The sequence below is a fragment of the Cyphomyrmex costatus genome, unplaced genomic scaffold, assembly GCF_001594065.2.
Source record: "Cyphomyrmex costatus isolate MS0001 unplaced genomic scaffold, Ccosl1.0 scaffold30, whole genome shotgun sequence".
In the NCBI taxonomy this organism is placed as follows: Eukaryota; Metazoa; Arthropoda; class Insecta; order Hymenoptera; family Formicidae; genus Cyphomyrmex; species Cyphomyrmex costatus.
In genome coordinates this window covers 2533680-2561315 of record NW_017277125.1, presented here as the reverse complement: position 1 = coordinate 2561315, position 27636 = coordinate 2533680, and the positions used below count along the sequence as shown (strand labels likewise).

General features: G+C 30.0%; 6 protein-coding genes across 10 annotated transcripts in view; 4 read left to right on the top strand and 2 right to left on the bottom strand.

Moving 5' to 3' along the window:
• Nucleotides 1–474: 474 nt before the first annotated feature.
• Nucleotides 475–8364, top strand: ABCB7 (ATP binding cassette subfamily B member 7). Of its 2 annotated transcripts, XM_018541911.1 has the most exons (12): nt 475–813; nt 3563–3814; nt 3901–4108; nt 4223–4389; nt 4497–4775; nt 4847–5021; nt 5115–5272; nt 5365–5528; nt 5666–5795; nt 5889–6164; nt 6498–6693; nt 8262–8364. In XM_018541911.1, the coding sequence occupies exons 1-12, from the start codon at nt 646–648 to the stop codon at nt 8282–8284; spliced, it is 2196 nt and encodes a 731-aa protein (XP_018397413.1). In that variant the 5' UTR covers nt 475–645; the 3' UTR covers nt 8285–8364. The 2 variants fall into 2 exon arrangements, with proteins under 2 accessions (XP_018397413.1, XP_018397412.1); XM_018541910.1 differs by lacking the exon at nt 8262–8364 and having other exon boundaries at nt 6498–6749.
• On the top strand, nt 8314–11983 carry LOC108775523 (lebercilin). Its single transcript, XM_018541908.1, has 9 exons — nt 8314–8466; nt 8633–8742; nt 8842–8996; nt 9086–9304; nt 9411–9530; nt 9642–9868; nt 9952–10018; nt 10094–10566; nt 10711–11983. Exons 1-9 carry the CDS (start codon nt 8405–8407, stop codon nt 11921–11923), a joined length of 2646 nt encoding a protein of 881 aa, XP_018397410.1. The 5' UTR covers nt 8314–8404; the 3' UTR covers nt 11924–11983.
• Nucleotides 11984–16672: 4689 nt separating this feature from the next.
• On the top strand, nt 16673–18189 carry Bet3 (blocked early in transport 3). The gene is made up of 2 exons (XM_018541912.1): nt 16673–16773; nt 17664–18189. Exons 1-2 carry the CDS (start codon nt 16735–16737, stop codon nt 18159–18161), a joined length of 537 nt encoding a protein of 178 aa, XP_018397414.1. The 5' UTR covers nt 16673–16734; the 3' UTR covers nt 18162–18189.
• Nucleotides 18190–18570: 381 nt separating this feature from the next.
• On the top strand, nt 18571–19348 carry LOC108775499 (E3 ubiquitin-protein ligase RNF180). The gene is made up of 3 exons (XM_018541881.1): nt 18571–18786; nt 18893–19100; nt 19182–19348. Exons 2-3 carry the CDS (start codon nt 18918–18920, stop codon nt 19341–19343), a joined length of 345 nt encoding a protein of 114 aa, XP_018397383.1. The 5' UTR covers nt 18571–18786; nt 18893–18917; the 3' UTR covers nt 19344–19348.
• Nucleotides 19349–21635: 2287 nt separating this feature from the next.
• On the bottom strand, nt 21636–25005 carry red (LysM peptidoglycan-binding domain-containing protein red). 2 transcript variants are annotated; one of them, XM_018541830.1, is made up of 5 exons: nt 24853–25005; nt 24412–24701; nt 22633–22782; nt 22424–22551; nt 21636–21940 (listed from the first exon to the last, which is right to left on the bottom strand). In XM_018541830.1, exons 2-5 carry the CDS (start codon nt 24586–24588, stop codon nt 21703–21705), a joined length of 693 nt encoding a protein of 230 aa, XP_018397332.1. In that variant the 5' UTR covers nt 24589–24701; nt 24853–25005; the 3' UTR covers nt 21636–21702. The 2 variants fall into 2 exon arrangements, with proteins under 2 accessions (XP_018397332.1, XP_018397333.1); XM_018541831.1 differs by having other exon boundaries at nt 21700–21940; nt 22428–22551.
• Nucleotides 25006–25654: 649 nt separating this feature from the next.
• Cka (Connector of kinase to AP-1) overlaps nt 25655–27636 on the bottom strand; it is a 7419-nt gene continuing 5437 nt past the window's right edge. For 2 of the 3 annotated variants that reach the window (XM_018541711.1, XM_018541712.1), the window contains exons 9-11: nt 27213–27544; nt 26682–26993; nt 25655–26564 (exon numbers count right to left, since the gene is read on the bottom strand). In XM_018541711.1, coding sequence (XP_018397213.1) covers nt 26395–26564; nt 26682–26993; nt 27213–27544 — 814 coding nt within the window. In that variant the 3' untranslated portion in view covers nt 25655–26394. The remainder of the gene's footprint in view (nt 26565–26681; nt 26994–27212; nt 27545–27636) is intronic. The other variant, XM_018541713.1, reaches the window with a different exon arrangement.

The window sequence follows — 27636 nt, the reverse complement described above, 5'->3', positions numbered from 1 at the left end:
CAAATAAAGATATTTTTATGCTGACCTTTTTGTACTGTACCATAGACTTATGTAGGTCTGTTTAATACTGATGTTTGACTGTTTGACGTTTATTTCAGTTCATTTTTAGTGCATATATATACTTATATATGAATCTAATATAAATATATATGTATAAGTCTATTTTTTATTTCTGCACTAATTCAGACAGTGCAAGAATAAAAAAACAGACCTCTATTGACCCATATTCGTTCATTCTAGGAGTCACGAATTATGTTTTAAAGAGTTTGATGGACCAATCAGAAAAAAAATTTTACAAATTGACCAATTAAAAAACGCTTCAAAGCATTTGTAGCATCGTGTTAACCGTGCCGTATAAATGTATATTCAGTTCTACAACAGTATTATAATATGATTGGCATATTCCGTTAGATATAAAAATTTAGACCAATGTGTCGTTCTGCATCTATGTATACACTCGTGCGAAATGGATTGTCATGTTTACCACGTGTTTTACGGCTAATCCATATTGAGGTTATGGTTGTCGCGATGTCATGATTACATGATTGCCACAGTACGATTTGTAATGATGTTTATTTTGGTATCTATTTAGTATTTTCACGAGAAAAAGAAGAAATTATAGAAAAGAAAAGAAAACCGAGAAACATGTTGAGCGCATTGTACAACCGTATGCCATGCGGGATAGTACGCAACAAAAAGCTGTGGAGCATGACAAGATACATGTATAGCAGCGGAGTAACGACACGATTAATATTGTCTTATAAATTCCACATTACCAGGCGTAATTTCATGTTTTCTCCTTTCAACGTCAGGGTAATACATCTAACAATTCTATATTTATAGATGTTGCATCATTACATTGGCATTCAGATATCGATCATATAATTATATACAGGGCTGAACAAAACACACTAGTAAAATACAAAAAGTTGTCATTCTTAATATTCGAATTACAAAATACAAAATATATATAATGTTTCAAATGTTTTATTTAAAATATCAAATTTTTTAATCTTTTTATTACAATAGCATACAATGTAAAATTTTTTCAACAAAGCTAAACACTGATATTATGTAGAAATTTTATTTCATTTGCATTAGAATTTCCAGAACAAACAGTAACTCTTATTTCTTTATTTGACTATATTTCAAAATTGACTACCAGTACAAAATCTATAGTATATGTGACGTAATATGATAAACTATAGATTTCATTATTGACAGTAAATTTTAGAATATAGCTTTTATAACAATCACTCTTTAATGTATGTTAGATAGGATTGTGTAAAATACATGATTAAAGTATTTGAAATATAAAATACACACAAAATAATATTAATCTAGTGTTTGAAAAATGAAAATAATAATTTTATATATTTGTTGAAATCCAAAATATAAACTGTATTTTAAATACTATATTTTAATACAAGTATTTGAAAAGTATCCAGCCCTGATTATATATTACATAAATATGTGTACACATATGATTTGGTGCATATTTACTTTTAATATTATGTATGAATATACATATAATATTTTATATCATAAACTTATTTTACTTCATTATTTGTTTAGTTCCATATTTTATAATATTTTATTATATTTTGCACATTATTATATTTTATCATCTGTAATACAATCAGTAATAAATATAAATATACTACAATCATCTTGTGCAATATTATATCAAGTTTCAAGATTTTATGTACAAAGAAATTTTATATTATTGAAGTGTATCATGATATATAAAATATAATAATCATAATTTATTGGAAGATTTATTATAGATGACTTGTTTGCAATAAAGATTTTTGTTGCTGCTTGTACAGACGTAATCATCCATGTACAATGGGGCGAACATCGAGAAAACGCCGTCAGAGGAAGAGACTTAATTTCATAAAATTGAATGAGAACACCGATGAGTCTTTGACACATTTAAAGTCCTGGCTTCTAAGTGAAAACTGCATGTCCATTCGTTATTTAATACCAGAGTATTTTCCCCTCTCAGGCAGAGGCTTAAAAACACTAAAGCGCATAGAGAGTGATGAAGTACTGATTCAATTACCGCTTCGAGTATTATTAACGACAGACACCTTGTTGCAGAGTTATATTAAAACTTTGTTTTTGTATACCATTGACAGTTTTAATCCTCAATGTATGCTTGCAATGTTTCTTGTGTACGAGACACATTTAAGTAAAGAGTCAAAGTGGTATCTTTATCTAAAAACACTGCCGCAGTCTTTCACGAATCCGGATTTTTGTTCAAACAAAGAGAAAACACTGTTGCCAAGCTTTATATCGCATCCTTTATATCAAGCACATAAATTGCAACAAGATTTTTCTTTGCTAATGAAAGTTGTAAAACGTATGGATGGTGATAGAAGTCATTGTCCACATTGCAATGTGCATCTGCAAAAGATAATAACATTTGCAAAATATAAATGGGCATACTATGTTGTCAATACACGAGCTGTATATGTAGACAATAAAGTATGCAAGGAGAACATGTTTAATATAAAACAACCTAATAATTTGGCTCTTGCGCCGTTCTTAGATTTATTTAATCACGATGTGAACACCAATGTTAAAGTATCTATTGTCACGGATAACTACCAGAATCAATTTTATCAAATTGTTACTTTGAAGCCGTTTGACGAAGAAACGCAAGTATTTATTAATTACGGTGCACATGATAGTCTCAAGTTGTATATCGATTATGGATTTTTTATACCATGTAATCCGCTAGATGAAATCCAATTTGACATCTGTGATATAAAGAGGTGTTTTGATATTTCGAGGAATAAATTAGACTTTATTTTATTCAATGGTTTCTACAAAAATATGTCATTTACTCGCGACGGTTTGAACTATAATGCGACAATGACATTATTTATATTAAATACAAAGTTAGAGAAAGACTATTGGAAACTGAAAATATATGGCGGAACATTTGATACGGATGAACAGAGTATAATCAGTAAGCTAGCAATAAATATCTTAAACTTGAAGAGGACAGAGTATGCATGTGCTTTAAATAATATGAAGAATGTAAAACTTAAAAGTCCGAGCTTTTCAATCGCGATTGATCTTGTAAAAGAGTATATTAATATCTTAGATGCAGCATTAATTTTATATGGAGAAAATAAGAAAGGCTGTTTATATTAAATATAATACAGCTTTTCCAATTTAATATTAATCTACAATATAATTTAAAATATATTTAGAAAATAATTTTTGTACATACATATATATATGTAAATTTCATTAAACATATCTTGTTTTACAAAATATTGTAATGATAGAATAATAAATAATGATCAAAATATTTCTTTGATTTTCTCCTTATTTATCCATTGTATGTATTATAAATATACATATAGTTTATTATTTAAAACGAAGATAACATGAGCAGTTTTTACTTGATTTTACATCAATTATTCTTTGAAAATCTGAAGTAATCACGAAACATATGTGAATACATTTGTTACATGTTCATATATAATTATATCATGATTGATATACATTGGTTTTATATAAAATTTAAATATTTTTTATATTATAGTGTTGCAGCGGTAATGTAATCGATCGTGCTCAAAAGAAGAAGAATGTGCCGCAATCTAAATCTGTGGTGCCGCCAATAAAATTAGTATCTGTTGTTACTGGATTAACCGGAGCAAAGCCTGGCCAGCAAAAAAGAAATTGCTTCCATCCTGGTGTCTCCGGCTTAAGCAGAGATGCTATTGATTTACACGATAAATCCTCGGTCACCAGTACGGACATGTTAAAGGCCATGCTTAAATACATTTGGCCAGAAGTATATATATATTGTATATGTATATAAGTAATATTATATTAATTTAAAACAATGTAAAGACAAAATTATTTATTTTATTTTTACAGGACGATCCAGAAATACGAAAAAGAGTAAAAATAGCAGTGGGTTTACTTGTAGGAGCTAAAGTTTTAAATGTTCTTGTGCCATTTATTTTTAAATATGCGATAGATATTTTAAATGCCCACACCGCAGTAATATCTGACAGTGCTGCGATGAATTTAACAAGTGCACCTGCAACAGTCGCGACTGTGGCAACGTCGCTACTTATAGGATGTAAGAATATCTTATTATTTTAGTAAGAAAATTCTTATGATATATATAATATATATAATAATATATATATATATATATATAGGATTTTAAATAATTCCAGAATAATCTTTATAGATGGAATAGCACGAGCTGGAGCGGCCGGTTTCAGCGAACTTAGGAATGCGGTTTTTGCAAAAGTCGCACAGCACTCTATTCGTAAAATAGCAAAAAACGTTTTCGTTCATTTGCACAATCTCGATATGGCTTTTCATTTGAGTAGACAAACGGGTGCTTTATCGAAGGTAATGTATGTAGTTTAGCAATTTCTTCTTTTATCATTTTCAAATCAAGATTTTATTAAAAAAGCTGTATGCCACGTTTTGAAAAATGTTCTTCATATCTTTTTCAGACAATTGATCGTGGCAGTCGTGGTATTAATTTTGTTTTAAATGCCATGGTATTTAACATTGTACCTACAGTATTCGAACTAGCATTAGTTAGTGCAATATTGGGGATAAAATGTGGACCAGAATATTCAGCCGTAGCATTGGGTTGCGTGGGCGTTTATACTCTGTTCACATTAACCGTTACACAATGGCGCACCAAATTCAGAATACGTATGAATCAAGCAGAAAACGAAGCGGGCAATAAAGCTATAGATTCGCTTATTAATTATGAAACCGTAAAGGTCAGTAGTAAACAAAATGTAATTCTTTTTAAATAGATTTTTAAAAATACGTGTTTTGCTTGTTTTTTTAGTATTTTAACAACGAAAAATTTGAAGCGGAAAGATACGACGAATCTTTGAAGAAATACGAAACGTCATCCCTCAAGACTAGCACAAGCTTAGCGATGTTGAACTTTGGGCAAAATGCTATTTTCAGCGGTGCGCTAAGTCTTATCATGGTATTGGCGGCACAAAATATTGTAAATGGTAATTACATTTGTAGTTGCTAGTTTATTGTCAAATTATAGAATACTTTTAAAAAAACTACAATACTTATATTTTTATTTCTTCTATGTATAGGTACAATGACTGTCGGTGACTTAGTGATGGTAAATGCCTTATTGTTCCAACTCTCAGTTCCTTTAGGCTTCTTAGGTTCTGTTTATCGAGAAGTAAGACAAGCTTTTATTGACATGCAAACCATGTTTACTCTCATGACAACTGATACTGCAATTAAAGTAAGATTATATTAAGAGAGATATCTATATAATTTATATCTATCTTTATACTTTGCAAATAATTCAATTGTTTTTTGGATCTTTATTAATAGTCAAAAGAAAACGCACTGAGATTTTACGTGACGTCAGATTCATCGGAAATTCAATTTAGGAACGTAAATTTTCAATACGTTCAAGGAAAATCTATTTTTAAAAATGTATCATTCACTATACCGAGTGGCAAGAAGGTCGCTATTGTTGGAGGATCTGGTTGTGGGTAAGGTATTAGGTATATCTATATGAATTCTTTAACACACACACACACATTCGCGCGCGCGTAGATTACTCATCATAAATTCACCCAATATCAGTAATTACTTCATTATTGTTTTATACAGCCTTTTACCTTTTCAGAAAAACTACAATTGTGAGATTGCTATATAGATTTTATGAACCAGATAATGGAAATATTTACATAAATGGTCACGACATTCGAGATGTTGATTTAGAGGATCTCAGACAATGCATTTCAATCGTGCCACAGGTAAAATAAATGTTTATCCTTTTCTTTCAGAACTAATTATTTTATGTTACATATACTACAGTACTTTTTTTATAATAGATATATCATTTATAGGATACGGTTCTCTTTCATGAAAGTATATTTTATAATTTACACTATGGTAATTTGAGAAAATCACGCGATGAGGTTTTCGAAGCTGCAAAAATGGCAGATTTACATGATTCGATACTAAAATGGCCGCAAGGATACGACACACCTGTGGGAGAACGTGGTTTGAAATTAAGTGGCGGAGAAAAACAAAGAGTTGCAATTGCCAGAGCAATTTTGAAAGACAGTCCTATATTAATCTTCGATGAAGCTACTTCTTCTTTGGATTCCATTACAGAACATGCAAGTTTCAGGAATGCTATATTTACAGAGATTCGAATGAAAAGTAATAGTTTATGTCAATGTGTTCAGTACAAAGGAGGACATCACATATAGTGGAAACAATTATTTTATAGGTGGAGGCATTGGAAACATTTTAAACTTCTTTGTGGTGTTCAATGAATTTAGTGTTCAACACAATGAACATCATTTGTGATGTTCAAACTACTACTTTTCATATATCTTCAAATTTCACTAATAATCAAATTGGTCACTTTATACAAATCACCTTGTGTATATAATTATATTATTTAAATATCTCTTACATTCCTTTAATATAAATAATTTTGTTTACAGAACATACTTGATGCCTTGCGTAATGCGACCGAAAAACGGACCTCAATCGTGATCGCACATCGTTTATTGACAGTTATGAATGCTGATGATATACTTGTATTAGATCAGGGTAATTTAGTCGAAAGGGGAACACATGAATCATTGTTATCTATACCAAATTCTTTGTACAGCAAATTGTGGGATACTCAATATCTAGGTATGAAGAAATCACAAGAACAGAAAGAGAAAAATCAAGCTGAACAGTTTAATTAAAGATAGTGTAATTAGCTAAACATAATTATATAACACTGAATGAAAGTTTTGACCTTTTTAAGTAATTGCCTGAAATGTTATGTCTTATAATTAGATCTTAATGAAATATGAGATATACAAAAATAATTTCACAAATAGTAAAATATTACATTTATATTCTGTATATACAAATGTAAGTATTAAAAATAAGTAAGTATTACAATTTTGTTACAAAGTCAGTGTATATATAGATATTAAATAAACAAATAGAAACCCTTTTTGTTTACATATATTTGTATGCATATATTTCAATAAATATTTCACTTAATTAACAATATAGTAATATTATTTTGAAATAATTTATAAAGTGTCAAATGTTTTCATTTGTAATCTCAAAACTTATAAAAGACATCTTAGAGAGAGAGAGAGAGAGAGAGAGAGAGAGAGAGAGAGGGAAGAAGGGATGAAAAGGAGGGAGAGATACACTTAAATTACGTATCAAACGTCCATTATACGTTAAGGATCATAAGGACATCACATAATTACATCCTTTGAGACACAAGTAATCTTTAAGATCTTTTTACAATAATGGAATAATTTAGATTATTTGCGCTAATTTTTAACCAGCGTTGACTCCTATATAGCCTTTATTGTGTACTATATTTATATTTTGTATTAATTTTATTATTAAAAGGAGTCTTGAACTATATTTTAGTCTAGATTATATTTAGAATTATTTACTTAAATTACATTTTGAATATAATTATATATTATATATTTATTATATGTTATAAATATATTAAATTCCATTTTGATTTAAAAGCAGTAATAACATAAAATAATATATATTTACATTCTTATGTGTAATGTGCAATGTTAAACATGAAATCATTTTATAGTCTCAAGCAGAATAAAAAAAATTATTAAAATATATTCAAAGAATTTGGATGAAAGAAAATATTGAGATTGCTTTAAAACATTTGTAAAAATGTGCTGAGACTATTCTTATTTCTCCTGACAATCAGTAAATATAGTCGTAAAAGACTCGAAATGCGTAAACTATAATTTTTACTCAATGCGCATGCGTGGCCTAATTCTCACTTTATGTGCCTTTTAAATTATGTACTGACTGTCAGCGGAAGTAAGGATTGATAAGGATATAGTTAATTAAAAAAAATTTTTTTAAGCGATTTCAATATTTTATTTCAACCAAATTCTTTTTATTTATGAATAATATGCAAAAAAATTAATATGTCGGAGCTGTTTCTTATACTTGCTTATGACGTCACGATTCAATATGGCTAGGGATAACTCAAATATGAGCCTTAAATTTATTTATTTTAGGAAAGCATTTGGAAAAGCATTGATTACTAAGGCCGGTATTCATAAGTTCTTATATTCAAGACCGTCTTAAGTTCAGTTTTGAGGTGCATCAGCTGAGGTGCATTAGCATCTTAAGACATTACTTAAGATGGTCTTAAAATAAGAATTGACTATGAATACCAGCCTATTAATACTATAATACTTTTACAGATGTTGCCTTGACAACCATTTGAAACAATTATGGTCGCCGCTAGCCTACAATAAGTGTTTGACAACTCATTGACGATTTGACTGAAAAGATGAATTGTACGCAATTACAATGCAAGTTGTAATACGCTGTGTATAAATATAAAATGCAAACTGAAGCCTCTATTTTACCAGTAGTACAACTTAATGTGCACAGAACAATCACTAGGTAAAAATCAAACTTTGAGTATATAAATCATGACGTAATATTAGACGAAGACAATGAGATATCTGATATGTTATAAAGTTTAATACATGCATTTTAACATTTTTAACTAAAAACTTAATATCTTATCTGTTAAATATGATATATTAAATATATATGTAAATTATAGAAAAGCAAAAGCTTGTTCAAAAGATTCTGCAACACTGGAATCCAAAAAGTTGTCTCCTTGTAGAAATACATTATTTCCATCAAACAAAAAATGCTTAAATCCCTTACTCGGTATGTATAAAGATTTATTAAAATACCTGTTTATTTATAATCTTATTATATATGATATTATAAAAAAACTTATAATATATATTAAATATATTCAAATAGGTGCACCATATAGAGGCACTATGAAACAACAATTGTTGTCGGATGAACCAAAATCTGGTAATAAAAGTATTCTTGGACAAAGGGTAATATCAGCGAAAATGCTTCGTTTTAAACAGTTACAAAATCAATTAGCTGATGCACATTATCATCTCAATGTAAGTCTGAAAAGATATGTCGATATATATATTTAATACTGAAGACATTTGTTTAATAACACGAAACTAATTTTCTTATGTTTTTTAAGGAACTAGCAAACGAAAACAGATTATTAAAAGCTTTACAGAAAAGACAAGATTCTGCATTAAGGCGTTATGAAGGAGCAAATGCTGAGCTACCAAGGCTTATAAATTCGCATCATGAAGAATTGCGAGTACTTCAAACAAAATATAAAAAATTAAAAGAATTACATAAGGATACGTGTAACCTACTGAAAGAAAAAGAAAATGAACTTTATTCGGCAAATGTGAGTTTTTTAATTAATGCATTCCTGTATATTCATATAATAAAAAATACAACATTTTTATTTTTAATGTGCATTTATATGAATTTTTGAACATTTTCCTTTATAGTCACAAAATAAACATTTATTGCAACTTAGTAAAGATCGAAATCTTGAAGAGAGAGAAAAATTACAATTACAATTAACCGACATGAATTATAAAATGCAACAGCAACAAGAAACTATTCAGGTAACTTTCAACGTTTATTTTCAACAGTTACATTTACATGAATAGCAGAAATAAAATAGATTAATTATATTGCAAAAGTTTTGTGGCTTTAGCTGAAATATCTTTTTACAGCTACTGCACAGGAAACTTGCCCTTGAAACTAAGAGCTTAAAACATCAATTACACATCGAGATTTCTAAACACAAAGAAACGCAAAAAAACTTACAAGAGACAATAGAGAAATTAAAAAGCTTAGAATGTTTATTAGATAATAGAGAAAAGAGATTATATTATAATGGTCAATTGCCAATTTATAATAAAGAAAAAAATCTAGGTAGCCATTCTTTCACAAATCTCAGGTATAAAAAACATATGTATGCATTTTTCATAATGTATAAAATATCAATTGTTTAAATACATATATATATGCTTTGTATTTTAGCATATCTAATCCAATTAAATCGTCTAATAGAAGTAAAAGGAGTGAAAATGGGCCAAAGAATAATTTGGTGAGTTCGTTATTTGTGTACGATTAAGCTTAATTAAATATTAAGAAAGATTCTATAAATTTAATGTAATTGCAGCCGTCACTTGACATATTAGAATCCAATGATGATGAAAAAGTAACTCAGCCAAATAATAATATTAATCACGTTCAATCAGTAGATCAGTTAAAGTCAGAAACAATGGCAAGTTTGCAACAGATACGAAAATTTCGTTTACAAAGATCGTCACACATGCGAAAAAATGCTCATTCTATGGATGATTTAAGATTTAGGTCAAAGGATTCTGAAATGAGTGCGCATGATGATGAAAAAGTCACATCGATAGATTATAAATCAATATTGGAGAGAGACGAATTAAATAACGATCAAAGTGAAAGTGGCAAATTAAGAAAATTATTTAATAGAATAAAAAATCAGAACACACAAAAACTGCAAAGAGGACTAAGAATTGAATACGATTATTCTTCTGATGATGGAGAAAGTGAGAACGCTTGTGAATATTATATTAAGTCTTATGATACTCCACAAAAATCTAGAGAATTGTATGCAAGGTATATATATATATAACAAAACTATATTTTTCATGAGAAATCATGTAAAGCAATGTTATATAATTAAATCTTTTTACGTAATATATTTATTCTGTGTCTGTAATTAATACGTCCTGATTTTTACTCTTGTTGTGTTTGTTATAGACTGATTAACAGCACAGACGATACCTCTGATACTTTGGATGATATGATGAAAAAGATAGACAGCGATGAGGAAAAAGAAGAAGAGTTAAGCAAACATCTAACAGAAGATTTAACGTTTCAAAAGCACAAGAGTAAAACAAAAGTACTACATCATATAAAAAATGATCTTTATGATAGCGGTTCTGACATTGATTCCGAAGAAAAGATAAATATGAATGGAGATTCTTCCATTGAATATAAAAGCAATGACTTTCAAACCAGTTTATCTAAGTTCGCTAAAGAGCAGTTCAGTAAATCATTTAATGATGTCACTCAATTAGAACACAATGCTTTTGAACAGTCTGTTGAAAGATTAAAAGCTGCACAGTTATCGAGAATATCTGATAATACTTCGGATGACATAAATTTAGAAAATGCAGAAATTCCTCAACAATCTTTAAACTCAAACACAACATGGTTGAACAAAGGACAACTTTTGGAAAGTAACGGAATAGACGACTCTTTCACAGACATGAAAAAAGAAGATTTTACAAAAGAGGAAGAGATAAGATGCTTAGAAGAAAAGCCAGTATATACTGACATGTCATGTGATAAGGTTCACCATGATACAGACAACACAGTATATGAAGAAATAAAGAATTTGCCGACTTCAGAAAAGAAGAAAGTTGAGAAGAGCTCACAGGAAGTTTATGAAAAAGAATTTACGATAAATCATTTGGATGGGAGCATTCGGTCTGTGCATAATTTGGAAAAAGAATATTTTAAGCTCAAAGATGAAACATCCAGTATAATGCACCGCAAAAGTGATGAAGAAACATCAGATAAAAATGGTGTTAATATAAAAACGCAAAATAAATTGAATGCTACATTAGACGTTGATGTATTATCCAATAATGTTCATGTATCTCAGACTGAGCAGAGTAATGGTGTAAAAAGTGAGATAACACAGGTAAAACAAACAAGTGAAAAGAAAAGAATTTATTACAACAAAGAGAAGCTATTGGCCACAATGAAAGCTATTGATGACAATGAAAATATCGAATTCTTGAATCAAGGACTCAAGAATCACAATGTGAATAGAATGCAGATAATGGAGAATCTACATCGTGGCTTACCAGCACATTCAAAGCCGAAACGAGATATTATTAGAGATATATTTGAGGATAATCCCATAGAAAGTAAAGTCAGGGGTACTTGTAGCAAATCTCACTGAAACGATCACATTAAAGATTATAACAAATATAATAGCACAAAACTTATATTATATTTTTGTCTCGCCTCCTTTAATTCTATTGCCCTTTATGTGCAAACTTCGTAAAAAAATAAAATATTGAAAGAAAAAATATTATATTTTTTCTTGTTGTATTGCAGTTTTTATCAACTTAATTGCTTGAGGATATTATTAAATATTAGATATTTCCTCAGAAATAAATAACAAAAAGAAGCAAAATGTATAATGTTATTTTATTTTTATTTTCGACAATTAAAATTAAATGTACGTTATTTATAAAATTAATAAAAGAAATTTTAATAAGTGTAAAATTTATTTTTAAAAACTAATTATAAAATTCTAAAAAATAAATTTTTAACTTTTGTTACAATTAACCAAAGAAGAAATTCTATCTGATTCTATCATACGCATTTATTGCGAGTGATTACTACCTTAAATCGTCTCCACAGCAATCATTTTAATTTAAATTACAGTCTCTTTCACAAGAATTTAATCGAAGACTCTGGCTGCGTGTGTGAGCATCCATGTCATAAAATGACAACATACAAAATCAAGTAAATTATCATACATAAAGGTGATATCAACTAATCAACATGAGTTGTCCTTACGGATATTTTTTCTCTTATTTATTATGATTTATTATGAATATACACATTTTTAAATAAATAATATAATAATATATACAAAAATATATTTAAAAAATACATATATATTGTAAGAATATTCTTTTGTATTTAGTTTAGAACAATCTTAGCAGCTTGTGCTTAGAAAAATACTTCCCGCGCCTATTGTGTAATGCGGAGCTCTCTTCTCGTTTCGGTGTACGACTGTTAAATAAGATTCTAGGAATTTAATAGGAAAATCAAAGAAAGATCGAAGTGAATCTTATATTATGTACGACACACACACACAAACACCACACACACTGAATTTATTCACTACTGTAATAAATAAACACAACGAGAATTACAGTGTTACGCTATGATATTCTACTATAGCATTATACATATATTATTGTGTTTTCTACACTTTGTATCTTTTTTTCAAGTTGTCTAATTTTGTTACGTAACATTTTATTTTCTGCTCGTAATTTGAAATTCTGTTCTTTTAGTTTCTTCTCCTTCGGAGATTCTTTTAGTTTCTTCTCCTTCGGAGTTTCTGCTATAGTTGGTAAATACATGCTGACAGATGAGCTCCTATACAAATCAGAAAAAGTATTACATTACAAAAATGTATTGCATATTGAAAAGAAAAATTATAATTGAAGAAATAGAAAAAGATATCAAAACATATATTAAGAAACATATATTAAATATGTTAAGAAAGATTAAGTAAACTAATCAAAGTATTATTATGCAATAGTATTACACAATATGTAAGTATTTTACTTTTACATTTACATTTTACTGTGTGTTTAAAATGAGTTAAGAGAAAAATAGCAATAAGATAATCAAAATGTATTTATGTGAGACTACTATTATTAATGAAAACTTACAGTTTAATAATCTTGATGTCCGTAGGCAACATTGAATCTGATGACTGGATATTGCTAAAATGTATGTATGACATATATTTTTAATATATATTCTCTCGATAAATAAAAATAAAATATATATTCGATAAGAAGATACAGAATATGATAGATAAAAGCTGTCATTATTATTAAAAAAAATATATAAGATACATAAAAGTTAAGAAAACCTGTTCGTTTCTTCTTGTTCAACTATGTTCTTTTTTTTTACAGTTATATTTTCTTCTTCCAATGATGTCACGGATGTATTGCTGTAATAAAAATTATAATTTTATATTATACATTATCAATAACTGTTTATTATTTTTTAAAAACTCATGTTTTTCAAAATAGAATATGCTTTAAAATATTTATTATTTACTTTCTTTCAAAAAATATTGTTGGAACAGCATCAGGATGAAGACAGGCTCTACTCTTGCTTATTTTGTACCACTTTTCTTCAAAATGTAAGTGACACAGTCGATAGTTGCGATGAGCATATTCTGGACCCATGACTTTTAAGTCAACTCTTCCGCATGCATATATCCATTTTAACCATCTATAAGTTTTATAGAAAGTTGTTGAAATAAAAAATATAACACATATACAATAGCTAACAAAGGATTTATAAGATAACAATAGTTACTAATAGAATTACATTAGTTCATTTTTTTATATAGATAACAAAATATGTATTATAATTTTATTATTAAATGTGTTACTCATCAATATTGTACTAAAAAGGCTACCGTCCTATTGATGTTATTTCAGGAATTAGATTTAAAAAAAATGTTGTTTATTAAGTCACGGATAAAAGTTGAAGACAATATTGTAATAAATGTAATATATGAAAATTATGGAATAACTTTCTGTTTAGAAATTAACATTTTGTTAAATAATCAATTTAATACTTTAGCACTTTTATACATATATGTTATTTCTATTATATTAAATTTGAGATTTTTTTATTTTCACTATTTTACTTTGTGTTTTACAATTCATACTTATTCAGATGGGAAAGAAAAAACCTTATATTTTGGTATATACTTACAATGTAGAATAAACATCAAACTTTAGTGCACTACACTGTACATATGTAAGTAGATTAAAAAATTTAAACTATACATAATTTATATTTTTTTTAACATAAAATTATAAATATAGAAAATAACAATTAACTGACTTATATATGCTTTAAAAAATAATTAATATATACATATATGGTATACCTGTCGTATTCCTTTGGAAACGTAAAGAAGTGTCTTTTCTCCGTAATATTATTACACGTTTTTACAACACACCACACACCTGATTTACGGGTCGACATTCTTTTTCTTTTTTCTATATTTTCTAATAAGCAGCACTTGCAACAAAGCTAAGATTAAAAGTACTTTTTGAAAAAAAAATCTGTAATATCCTACAAAACACGAATACACACACGTATGTTTTATTTTTTATATGTATATAGATGTTTTATTTTTTATTGTTACTGCAAGTAAATCGTTTTATACGTATACGAATGTAAAATTAAAAATATTTTTCGTATTTATCATTATCATAATTTACATTATCCGCAATATATAAAAAGAGAAGGAATTTTATCACTCAAAAGTGTTTACGACAAAGCCAGACCACGCCATCGGATCGATTTCTCTAACCGACCAAACAGTGGTACTCAAATGATGCATTTCAAAAAACTCCCTAGCCTAATTGAATTCTAGGTATCATCGATCATGAAACTTATTCCCTAGAATGAAGAAAAATTAAAAATTTTTCCATTCGCTTCATGATGCGGTCCACTTGGTGTTACGCTTGGAAGCTTTTGACTGACCAATCAGAAGAAAGAATTATACTTAATTATCCAATCAAAAAATACTTCGAAGCATTCGTATCAAATGGATCGCAGCCCAATGGTAAAAATTTTTACTTTTCATCTCTTATTGGCTTGCCGCGCGGCAAGCGTTTCCGCCTCCGCGTCCAGTGTGCTAGAGCTATAAAAGAATATACCAATAGCAATGAGTACTTACGAATCCGTTCCGCAACAGTTGAGTATGCTGAACGCAACCATTAGCTTATACATTTAGAGCTAATGAAGAAGTAAGGTAAAGACTAATCAAAGCTGCTTTCTCTACTGGGGATCGATTCTGTATCATGAAACAAGGTGAAAATTGCAAAAGTGAGCGAATTTTCTAGAACATTTATAATTTCATTGGTCAATACCTAGTAAATTTGCTCACTTTTGTAATTTTCATTTTGTTTCGAGATACAGAATCGACCGCCTGAACGCAGGCCATTGCACTAGGCCTGTTCTTTTTCTCTGCACTGTGCCCACAGTGCAATAAGTTGAAGTAAAACAGATATACGTTTGTTTCACTTCAACTTATTGCACTGTCTGAACTGGTGCAGACAGTGCAGGCAAAAAGAACAAGCCTACTATTGCAGAGCGTTTTATGTACGACGCACGTCAGATGCAGTGCAGTGTGAATCCAGCATTAGATTAGGTCATGATCATGGTGTAATAAGAAAGGTGAAGCAATTATAAGATGCGCAGTGGCAAGCCAATCAGATGTGTGCCTAAATTCAAAATTATTGTAGTGGGGGGAATGACTGGAGGGGTCTTTGCGCGTAGTAAGATGGTGAGATGGTGTAGTGTAGCACAGGTTGAGGTTAGAGGATAGTGACAAGGTAAGGACAAATATGTTTATTACTTTTAGTACTTTTGTTATTGTCGATGCGAATAAATTTATTAGTTTTCTTGGAAATTTTCTTGGAAAACATATATATAAAATTTATTATTTATAAATATATATTGTCATATACAGATTATTATACTACTAATATAATATAAATGTCTAGTATTTTATATATTTTGTATATTTTATTGTATATCTTTTCTAAGAAAAGTCGTGTAAAAAATATATCGAATATGTCGAAGTAATTGGCGTTTCCGTCGATTGATTCTCTCGTTGAGCTAACTTCGTGAGCGGCTGCCGTGCCGTGTATTTTGACAGTATAATAGTAACAATACATTATTAATTGTACGCATTCAAACATTTAAACAAATACACTAAAAGATAAGAAATTAAAAGCTAAATAGCGTGCATCTATCTAGTAATTTAAAATTGGCGCTTTGCATTTAGGCACACATCTGATTGGTTGAAATATTGAGCGACCGCCATTATGCTTCACCTTTCTTATTACACCATGGTCATGATATACGATTGGCAATGAGCCACTGACATGACTGACAGCCGCTGAGGCAAAAAGATTATCAATTGTTAACATGTCACGAACTGGAACGAAACTCGATGCAAAGAAAGTGGTAAGTATCGCGCTATTTTGAATGAAATACCTATTTAAGTAATATTCGCTTCGCTGTTAATAATCTGCTCGAAAACTAGTTTTGACTCGTTTCGAATGCGAAATTAGTATCGAAAGGCTCCAGGTTATAATCATGTATTTGCTACAATATATAAAGGATTAAATTGATTTACGTTTTTATCTTTTTTTTTTTTAAGATTGTGTGTGTGATATCAGGTTATTCTTATCTTAAAATTTCAAAATCTTTTTTTTCTATTGCATATTATGCTCATCTTGAAATCTCAAGATGCTAGCTATGTGTATCTTTTTATATATAAGCTACTCTAAAGTTACGAATTAAACACACAATATTTATCACAATAATATCAAGAATCTGTTTCTATCTTGTCTTATTATGGTCTCATTCCATCTATTGACTTTAGAAAAAAATATCAAAATTTTTAACATTTATATATAATACATTTATATGTACGATATATTTAAATAGTAGAAGTAAATAAATGTTAAACAAAATAGTGTTAATCATTAGATTTTCTTAATTCTGATTAATAATCCCTTAAGAATCAGTAATAATTATCATATCGGAGAAATTGCAACAATTTAACATTATTAAGTTTAAATGGTTAGTGAATATAATTATATAATTTTAAAGTATATACATTTGTGTTTTAATTCTTATTGGTCTAAAATTCAAGTTGCAATGATCAGAAACATTACTTTATTGGCTTAGAATTAAATATTATTTTTCCAGAAGAAATATAAGTGTTTTATTATCAGTATTAATTTCTGTTAGACCTAATTTTCTTTTATTTCATTTTTAATGAAATATTATAGACAGAACTTTTAATTTTTTTAAATTCTTTGCAATTATCATTTTTTTATTTGTTACAGAACTCTGAATTGTTCACCCTGACTTATGGTTCAATTGTGGCTCAGTTGCTCCAGGATTATGAAAACGTGGAAGACGTTAACAAGCAGCTGGAAAGAATGGGATACAACATTGGAATACGGCTGATAGAGGATTTTCTTGCACGGACTGGTTCCGGTCGATGCTATGATTTCAAGGACACGGCAGAGAAGATTCAGAGTGGCTTCAAGATATTCCTTGGTATAACACCGTCAATTACAAATTGGAGCCCAGCCGGTGATGAATTCTCCCTGTGCTTTGAGACGAATCCGCTAACGGAATTCGTGGAATTACCAGATAATTATTCAAATCTCAAGTATTGTAATATGTTGCCTGGCGTGCTCAGAGGAGCTTGTGAAATGGTGCAAATGGAGATCGCCTGCTGGTTTGTTCAGGATCAGCTTAAAAACGACAATTTGACTGAACTGCGTGTGAAATTTGTTAAAAGATTAGAAGACGCAATACCAGCCGGCGAGGATTGAACGTATCCATTAGCTAAACATGTGCAAACAATATCTGTGAACATATATGTCGTTTTGATTATTAAATTATCTTGTATTTATAAGTTTAAGATATATATTGTAACAATTATTTCTATCAATATAGAATTAACTTTAATCTCAGTTTAATTTACATTTTATGTTTCTTATAATCCTTACTCTAATTTGTGTGTGTGTGTGTGTGTTAGAATCTTTTCAGAATATTTCATATAATTTTTCAGAATTTTTATGGAAATTTCTGGATTCTATAAAGTTCTTTTAAACTTGTGTTTAAATTAGTTTACTACTTTTTAGACATTTATAGTTAGACATTTAGAAATGAAATACTCAGATTAATGACGTCACTACTTGCTTATTGACAAATACTAACACAGGTTCATAACCTCAATTTTGAAGTGAGTACTCTACGAGGCTCAGTAAAGCACATGATCTGAGATCTTCTGCAGTTTGTAGGTAAAAACGTCAGTTGAATCTTACTTGTCAGAATGCAAAAGGAATGCGCATTCAACCGAGTTATGACGTCAGTGAGAATTATCTGAAAATCGGTGTAAATGAAAAACAACTAATAATTATATATAACGAAGCTATTAATACTCTATGAACTTTGGTTAGTAACTGTCAGTCTTTTTATAGCTTTTATTTTTTTATTTTTATCTGACATTTTATGACATTCTCCTCAATTTGTTCCAATGAAATCGATAATAATTCCTCAGATATTTGTATCGCTACTTTTATATTATGGAAGTAAGATGCAAGCATTGCTGTAAATCGCTCTTTAAGGGTGACTCTATCTTGTTTAATATGCATCATGAGCTAAAACAACAAACAACGGACGTAGGATGCCAAGCAGATGAATCCGATTGCTGCTCATATATGATTCCCGAGAATGCACCAGATTGGATTATGAATGCTATCAATCAAGTATATATATATACTTTCTTTATCAAGATTTTAAAAATATATGTATATATAAAATATAAATTAAGATAATTATTTTTTAAGGAATCTTGGACAAAGGGAAAATTACATTGTCCATACTGCAATAGTCGTTTAGGATCTTTCAACTTTGTGAACGAGCTCAAATGTTGCTGCGACAAATATGTGAGGCCACCCATAAGGATAGTTAACTCTAAAGTAGATATATTATGTGAAAGTTTAAGATAATAAGCAAAGACAGAACTTTTTGTCTATGTATACATTTCCTGTTTTATGTGTACAAATTAAAATATATATTTGTAAGAATTACCTTCATAAATAGCGCTTATGAAATCGTAAAAATATATTTTTGCAGAAATCGTTTTTCTTCTATTATATAAATATTGTAATGACTTATTTCGTTTTGAATAATATAGAAATTTATTTTTACTATGTTTATGTGATGAATAATAATACAATCTAGTAGTCACATATAAATTTTTATATCTTAACTTTTACTTAGATCCTTTTATCTTTTTTATTTAATTCATATTTACATTTAGTTACAGCTTTTCCAACTTATGTATATTGTTATATGTATATGTATACATATATATATTGGCAAAGATGCATTAGAGATCTCAATTTACATAACATTTTAATATATTTTTTCCATTGCAACAGTATTGCATGATATATTAGTTACAGACAACATTGTCAATCAGTGCTATTTACTGTATGTACAGTGTAAAATACAGGATTTTTTAGATTATGTATAAAATTTGAATATATAGATTTGATGTACAATGTATATCAATGTGTAGCTGTGTTTAGATGGATGTGTTATTATATAAATTAAATTATTTATTTCTAGTTTTAATCATCGCTTTGCGACATTTTAAAAAATAAATAATATTTATAGCATTACTTAAAATTTTTTTAATTTTTTTGAGTCTTTGTGACTTTTTATGATGATAACAAACATTCAAATTTATTAGATGTTCCTTAAAATGTGCTCTAGTAATATCACACTTCAATGAATTTAATATTAGTCACAGAAAGCCAGCTTAGTCCAGCTAAGAATAAATTGAAAGAATTAATCCGTGTTTTCATAATATCAGGTGCATTTTGTCCTTTTCTTTAATTTTAGATATGATCATTTTCATTAAGATTCTTGTAAACAATGACAACATTTATATATATTTAATATTAGAAAAATATTGTATACATGATATATTTTGTATCACTTCTGAAAAAAATGTTTATAATATAGTTTGCTAAAAGAAAAATAAAATTATTAACAAGTGTAACAATTAATTTAATAAATCGCGTTTCAGATAAGTAGATTCTAAATTTTGTTCATATTTGCACTATTTATTTTTACTACATAATAACTATTTTTTTTAAATTTGTTTTTGGTTTTTGTCAAATTTTTAGATGGTTCATCACAGTTTAAACGAAAAAAAAATGTAAAGAGTATTCGAAAAGAAATATATAAATTTGTACGTAACTTAGACAAAAATGGAGCATGAATAGGATCCTTACATAACGCAGTTTTATATTCAAGGCACATATGGTCCACTAAGCAATGTTATGTAAAACAGTTCAGCGCTACGTATATATAAAAGTTAGTTGATCCATTCATTATCATATAATTACGACGAAGTCGTAAAATCGAAATATGACGATAGTGCAATCATTATATAAGAATAATGCTTAAACTACAGGATACGCGAATGATCTTTCGACGTAAAAGAGAGCGCAATGTAATTTAAGGAGTCAAACCACCTTGAAATTTTGAAAAAATCGAAAAAAATTTTTTTGCTTAAATGACAGTTTATACATGTGAAAATATAAACCTACTAATTAGAATGAAATATTTGACGTATTATACAATGATACAGCTGATTCTTTGAAATGCATCCCATTATCAACTCATTATCGGAAAACTTTAAACGCGTTTTTCTCAGAACATTTTTCAAATCGGCGTTCATCGTAACTTATACAATTTTTATTTACAATAATTTACTTGAATTTGCAAAGTCTTCTTTTGTTAGTTATCTAAAAAAGTATGTAACGATGTTGTGTTTAGTTGAAAACTATTATATTGTTATTGACATTTCTGTTCAAATTTTTTTTAGCCAAAAATGATTCTTTTTAAATATTCACCATTTTTACAAAAAAGCATATTTCTGAAAACCCCTACGTACTTCTTTAGTAAATGTCATGTAGAAAATAAAAATACTTGGATTTTTGTTCAAAGTCAAACTGTTTCGTCATAACTGTGTACGCCGAATGGGCATTTTCCTCGAAAAAATTAAAAAAAAATTGTCCTGTACTTCAATGCATATATTATAAGCATCTATTTATAGATTTTTAATTCACTTGATCATTTTCACAAAAAAAAATTTCCAAAAATAGCTTATTTTTTCATGGTTCAAAGTGGTGTAACCTCTTAATTAAATTTAACTATATATGTAATATTGGATCAACATCAGACATAAAAAGCAACCTCCTATTCGCGCATTGATATACAGTACATCCTTTCCTACAAGCTTTTTAATAACAATCAACACACAGGATATTACAGCCCAATGAAACTTAGACGCTACAACTGGAACATCTCATCTTGCTGCTGCTCGAGTCTTTGCAAGGAAGTCTTTACTCTTCTTCCTTGCGTCATAACTACAGCAGTTGGAAAGTTATGCATATCACTAGAGGACACTGGTCTGGTGGAGTCAGAGGAGGACGTTGAGTAAGTATTCGATGTGGTGGGAAATGAATTTCGCAATTTAGCAGACCCTCGCCGTCGTTGTACGTGAACGTCATTGCCGTCAGTGCAAAATCTGTAAAAATTTTCAATTTTTATTTTAATTAATTTATAAACATAAAAATATTATTTGTAATTTAATAACCTGTATTCATAGTCGATTCTTATATTTAAGATCGTTTTACATACAGTCTTAAGATATCATCAGCAAATCAATTAGAAGGCTATATTAGCAATTTAAGATATTACTTAAGACGATTTTAAAATAAGAATGAACTATAAATACCATCCAAAGAGTTAATACTTTAATACATTAATTATATGACGGTTTTAAAAACGAACTGTGAATACTGTGATTGATTTATTACATCTTAAGACTTAAGATAGTCTTAATATAAGAAAAAATATAAAAACTGACTGTGAATACCGATCTTCGAGAGAACTTTTTAATTTCTATAAGCTTTTAATATTTTTATTAAGTCATCACTTTTTGTATAAATTATTGTTAAAAAATGTGTAATTTTCATCGAATGCATATAAGATATAGGAAATAACTTACTCACTGTTCCCTTGAGTGCGTTTGACATCTCTCTTGACATTGGCTATCGAGGTATCCATCTTAGCTAAGAAATCATTAACTGAACCTTCATCGTCAATAGATGACGATATCGAAGAAGGACTAGATATCTACAAAATACAATATATTCATAGGCATATATATCAATAGATAAAGAGTGACATTCATCAATGATTCCAAATTTTACTCACACTTGGAGGGACATCATGCTCCTCAGAAGCTATCGATTCGTCATTACACATAGAGGCAGGACTGTCTGCACTGACAGGAATAAGCAAATGTTCCCGTAAAAATAAACTATCCGATGCCCATAATCTATTGATCCTTCTAATTTGTTCTGTCTGTAAAAAAATTAAAAAATTAATTAATCTTACACTAGATATAATATTTTCTGCTTGGAGCAAATAAAGTGTTTGATTGAAATATTATCTTCAAACGAATCAATAAAATAAAAACTGTAATATATATCTGTGTAATATAAAAAAATTTTCCTAAATATTTTACTTCTCAATGAAATTTAAAGCTCAATAGAATTATGGAAGGTAAGAAGGAAGTAATATAAACTTTGTGCTATTTTTATTATAATCCTTAATATAATCATTTCAGTAATGATGAATTTGATTATTTGCGCTATACTATATTAGTAGTTTAAAAAAAAATGTCAGTGTCGATTTAACACTTATGCGGTGTTTATAGGCGCCAGTAGAATTACTTGTAGGTGGATGCAAAAAAATTCAAATTCAAGCGCGAATTGAGACAAGATGAATTTATTAACAATGGGATGGACACACATTTGAACAGCAACCAAGACAACTCAAGATTTTGTTCCAACGTACATTTTTTTAAAAATGGATTTTCTTTTTCCTTTTTAGTTTTATTACAAATGTTAATTAATATTTATGCATTGAGTTCTGTTTAATTAAAAAAATTATAGTTTGTATTACGCGACTTCCTTTGTTCTTGTGGATTTTCTTCTTCTTACTTATTTCGTAAGAGCCAAGAGAATGCAAGTGCACCTCACCACCCCTTTGTACCATCCTCTATTCTTACTTTATTGATGTCAACACCAATATATAGTGTGGATTTAAAATTCTTGGTATTTATATCATGGTGTGAAATTAACACCATGTTGATGTTAATTTAACAGTGATACAATTATTAAAGACACCACATGATATTAAGTTTATACCATTATTTTTTAGAATATACACATTGAAAGCTGCCTTATATAAAGTACATTAAGTGAAATAGATTGACAACAAGTGTTTAAACACAAATAAGAAGAGAAATGCCAATTTCTATCAAAGTAGATTTATATTAAGGATTAAAATGCAATATAATTTACTAAATTTTGACAATGAACTAAGATACATATATTCTGTTAAATGTAACAATATCATTATTAGGTATTAAATCATTTAAAATGTTTATATGCTTTCACATTTAAATTTGTTAATTTCATGTATAATAGCCTAATGCAAGTGATGTAATTGTTATGAGATTTATTACAAGTATCTTTAATGTTGACATTCTAAGAATAGATATGGGCACAGAGATAACTCGTGAATCACGTAGCTGGAAGTCTTAAAAATATTAAGTGTCTTTAACTTTACTTTCCATGGGATGCTTTTATAAAATAACACATTTTTCATTTGCTACAACAATGACACAACTAAAAAAATTAAATTATTCAACAAAACTGTATCAAATATTAAAGAAAATTTCAATATTCTAAATCATTAAAATTTTGCAGTTTTAATATAACGACTGAAATAAACTGTTCCTTCCAAATACATTTATTCTTCATGCCTGGCACAGCGTGCACGCGTCTACGGGAAACGTTTCCATTCTTTTTCTGCGAACAACTAAATAATGATACATAGTTTTAGAATTGTGTCATTATTGTAGCTAGCGAGCGCAATATATTGAGACGAATAAATGAGAGGACAATGCATGTGAATAAACCGTACCGTAACTCCATATTTAAGAGCTATTCCTTGGAGGGTGTCCGTAGGGCACACTGTGTGCTTCATCAAGCTCTCGGTTCGCGTTATGTGCTTGGCTGTGCTTCCGTACTTCTTAAGGGCCCTTCCAGTATCCCGAATGCATCGGCGTTCTTCCATCTCCCTGGCACCGTTTCGTTCCATCGTTAGGCCACCAGGATGCTCATGAAGGACTGAGTCGTATCATAATTCGTCGATACACGTCTTGGATTGCGTGTCTCCGGGTGATCAACTCGCACGAGTCTCACATAACCTGTCTGAAGATTTGACGGATTAGACGATTTTATTTTTCGATTGTCGATACCTCGTCAAGAAATTCATGTCGTTCCGTTGATCTCATCTTCCCCCGAGCCTCCTCCGTGCGAGTAAACGGGGAAACGAGATTGCTGAAAGGATTTAACCACTTACGAGACGCGTGGAACAACGAATCACTCGGGGAAGTTGAAGTAAGCACCCAGCTTTCATGCCTGACACGGCGTGCACGCGTCTACGGGAAAGATCATCATTTCTCTCGAGATCATCGACAGCTTTCAGTTGATTTGTGTCCTCGGTTCGATCGGATCACGGGGAATCACGAGATCGCCCGCGGTCTATGGCTGATCCTGTTCTTCAGCTGATTAGCGCGATCGTGTCTGAAATCTGAATGGGAGAGCGCTTCTCTCTCTGTCTCTCTCTTTCTGAAACAGCAGTAATCGCGATACGTTCGCTACGAGATGATATTGTACGCGAAATGGAGAGGTGAAATGTTCCGAGAAGGACGCAAGAACAATTCTACAAATTTCCAGTTAATTTTGCGCCCATCTGTCAAAGAAAACCATTTGTAAAAAAAAAGGATTATCTTCTTCACCCTAATATAATATTAAAGAAAGACGCGCCCCATTTCATGACTCACGTGCCATTCTGCGTGAAAAAAATAAGATCATATCGCACGAATTTTTCTCGCTCGAGAAGCATGATCGATCGTTCTCGTTGTAACGACCCAGTTTATTTACCACGGTAAAGGAAAAATGGGTTCGCTCGCTTACGAAAGAGAAGGTTTTAGGACGATTCAGATATGTCTGGGAATGTAAAATAAGAAAATAATGTGGAATGAGATTTTAATAAAAAAATGTTCATTATAATACGTTACACAGTTATCTATTTTTAAATACAATATATTACAGAGAGAGAAACACACAATTATAATTTATTGTTATTAATATTACGTCTATTTAGCTTACGATTATTATTATTATCATTATTATTACTATGTGCTAGCCTCGATGAATATATAAGGCAGCAGGAAAAAATTGTGTAATGGGAGACTAATTATGCATATATATATATTTTTTTTTTATTCATTTAGGGCAACTGTATAGTCGATTATTACGATTGTATTAATCCCCAGTAGCTGTGCAACAGTAACGGCGATATTTGTAATAAATAGTTAACGTAAGGATAAATATTACGCTACCGCGGCAGTGTACTTCCTGGATTCTGTGGGTAAGGGGCTGGTTCCTCTAATTATCAGGACTATATCGGCTAATATTCTACATGATACCCCTCCCCGCTATTCCAAATAGTTATTAGCTACTTAATGATGATTGAACATCAACAAGCAGCGTTTATATATCATTTAAAATTATTTTTCTCCCATAACTGTGTCACAGACAAGAGTTATTGATAATTTTTTCATTTCCTTTATGAATAACTACACGAGCGATTTGATTTCTTTATAAATCGGTACCTCAAAAATGGTAGAACAATCAGAGTTACAACAGAAACATATCGGAAGTATGTGTATATGTGTGTTTATGTGTGTGTGTGTGTGTTTCATATGTACGGTGTGGACACATAAAGTTATATAAGGCTACCTAAAATGAATACGAGTACAAAAACTGCTCGATTTGATGTAATAGTAGAAATTATTTTGATGTAACGAGTGTGTACATCTTTTGAATTTTACACATTTCACACAAATACTTTAGCGAGAGCGTCGGCGCCGGCGCTCGCTATAAACGGTCGTGATGGATGGAACGCTACGTCCAGAATGCTTTCGTCGAATTTCTTCCGATGTGCTGTTATTTCTTGAACACAAGTCTTGTTGTCCATGTTCCACAATCTTATACTGCAATCGTGACCTACGCGACAATAAATAAGTACATTGAAATGTTTATTTTTTTAGCCTTAACTGATAATTTCGTGCTACGAAATTATCGCGATAAAATTAATCGTAGTAAGTTTTCTCTCTTACTTACTTCCTGAAAGTAAATATAAACCATGAGGATCTACAGCGAGACTAGTAACTGCGTCCAAATGCGCTACCATTGCGTGAGCAAGAGTAGCCGACCGGTGATCGTAAAATCGAATGTGCCGATCCTCGTGTGCGGCCACAACAAGCGGTAACGTAGGATGTGCTACTACGCGATTCACACCTTTTGTCTCGTTCGCCTCGAGTCGCGCCACGATCGCACCGGTTTCAGTGTCAAATACCACGCAAGCTCCTTCATAAGCTACGACCAGCTTGTGCGGGTCGTCCCTGATAAAATCAACCGAAGTCGGTATGCCGTCTACAAAAAAAAAAGAAAAAGAAAACTATTATGATAAATAATCACTTAAAAATGTATAAGAGAAACTTATATTGGATCAATATTTGCTAAATAAGACTGCAAATTCGAGACGCAGGTTCCGTTATTATAATTTAACATAATTTAAAAATACAATTTGCTACTTGTTAATGATAATCTAATAGCGCATTGTACTTGAATCGTTAGATAACGTTTGCATACCTTGTTCTGAAACATACGTATTGAGAAGAGGTTGTGGGGTCTGTGGGGCCCACAATTTTACAGTTCCATCTGCGCTAAACGACAGCATGGTACGAAAATACATGCTCAAGCCCCAAACAGCGTTCGTGTGTCCTGTTAACGTATGACTAAGGACACTTGGTTCATACGAGTCGTATGGATCAATGTTAGCTGATGGAAGTGTCCAGCAATGGATATTGCCGTCTAAACCACCGCTGTAACATCGATTGCCCATACTGCACATGGCCAGACACAATACAGGACCAGTGTGTGATCTAAATGTGTAAAGTGGTTCTACGTCTAACGAGGCTGACCTGCAAGAAGATAAAGAATTTAATAATAAACACAAAATACAAAGAGAGAGAGAGAGAGAGAGAGAGAGAGAGAGAGAGAGAGAGAGAGAGAG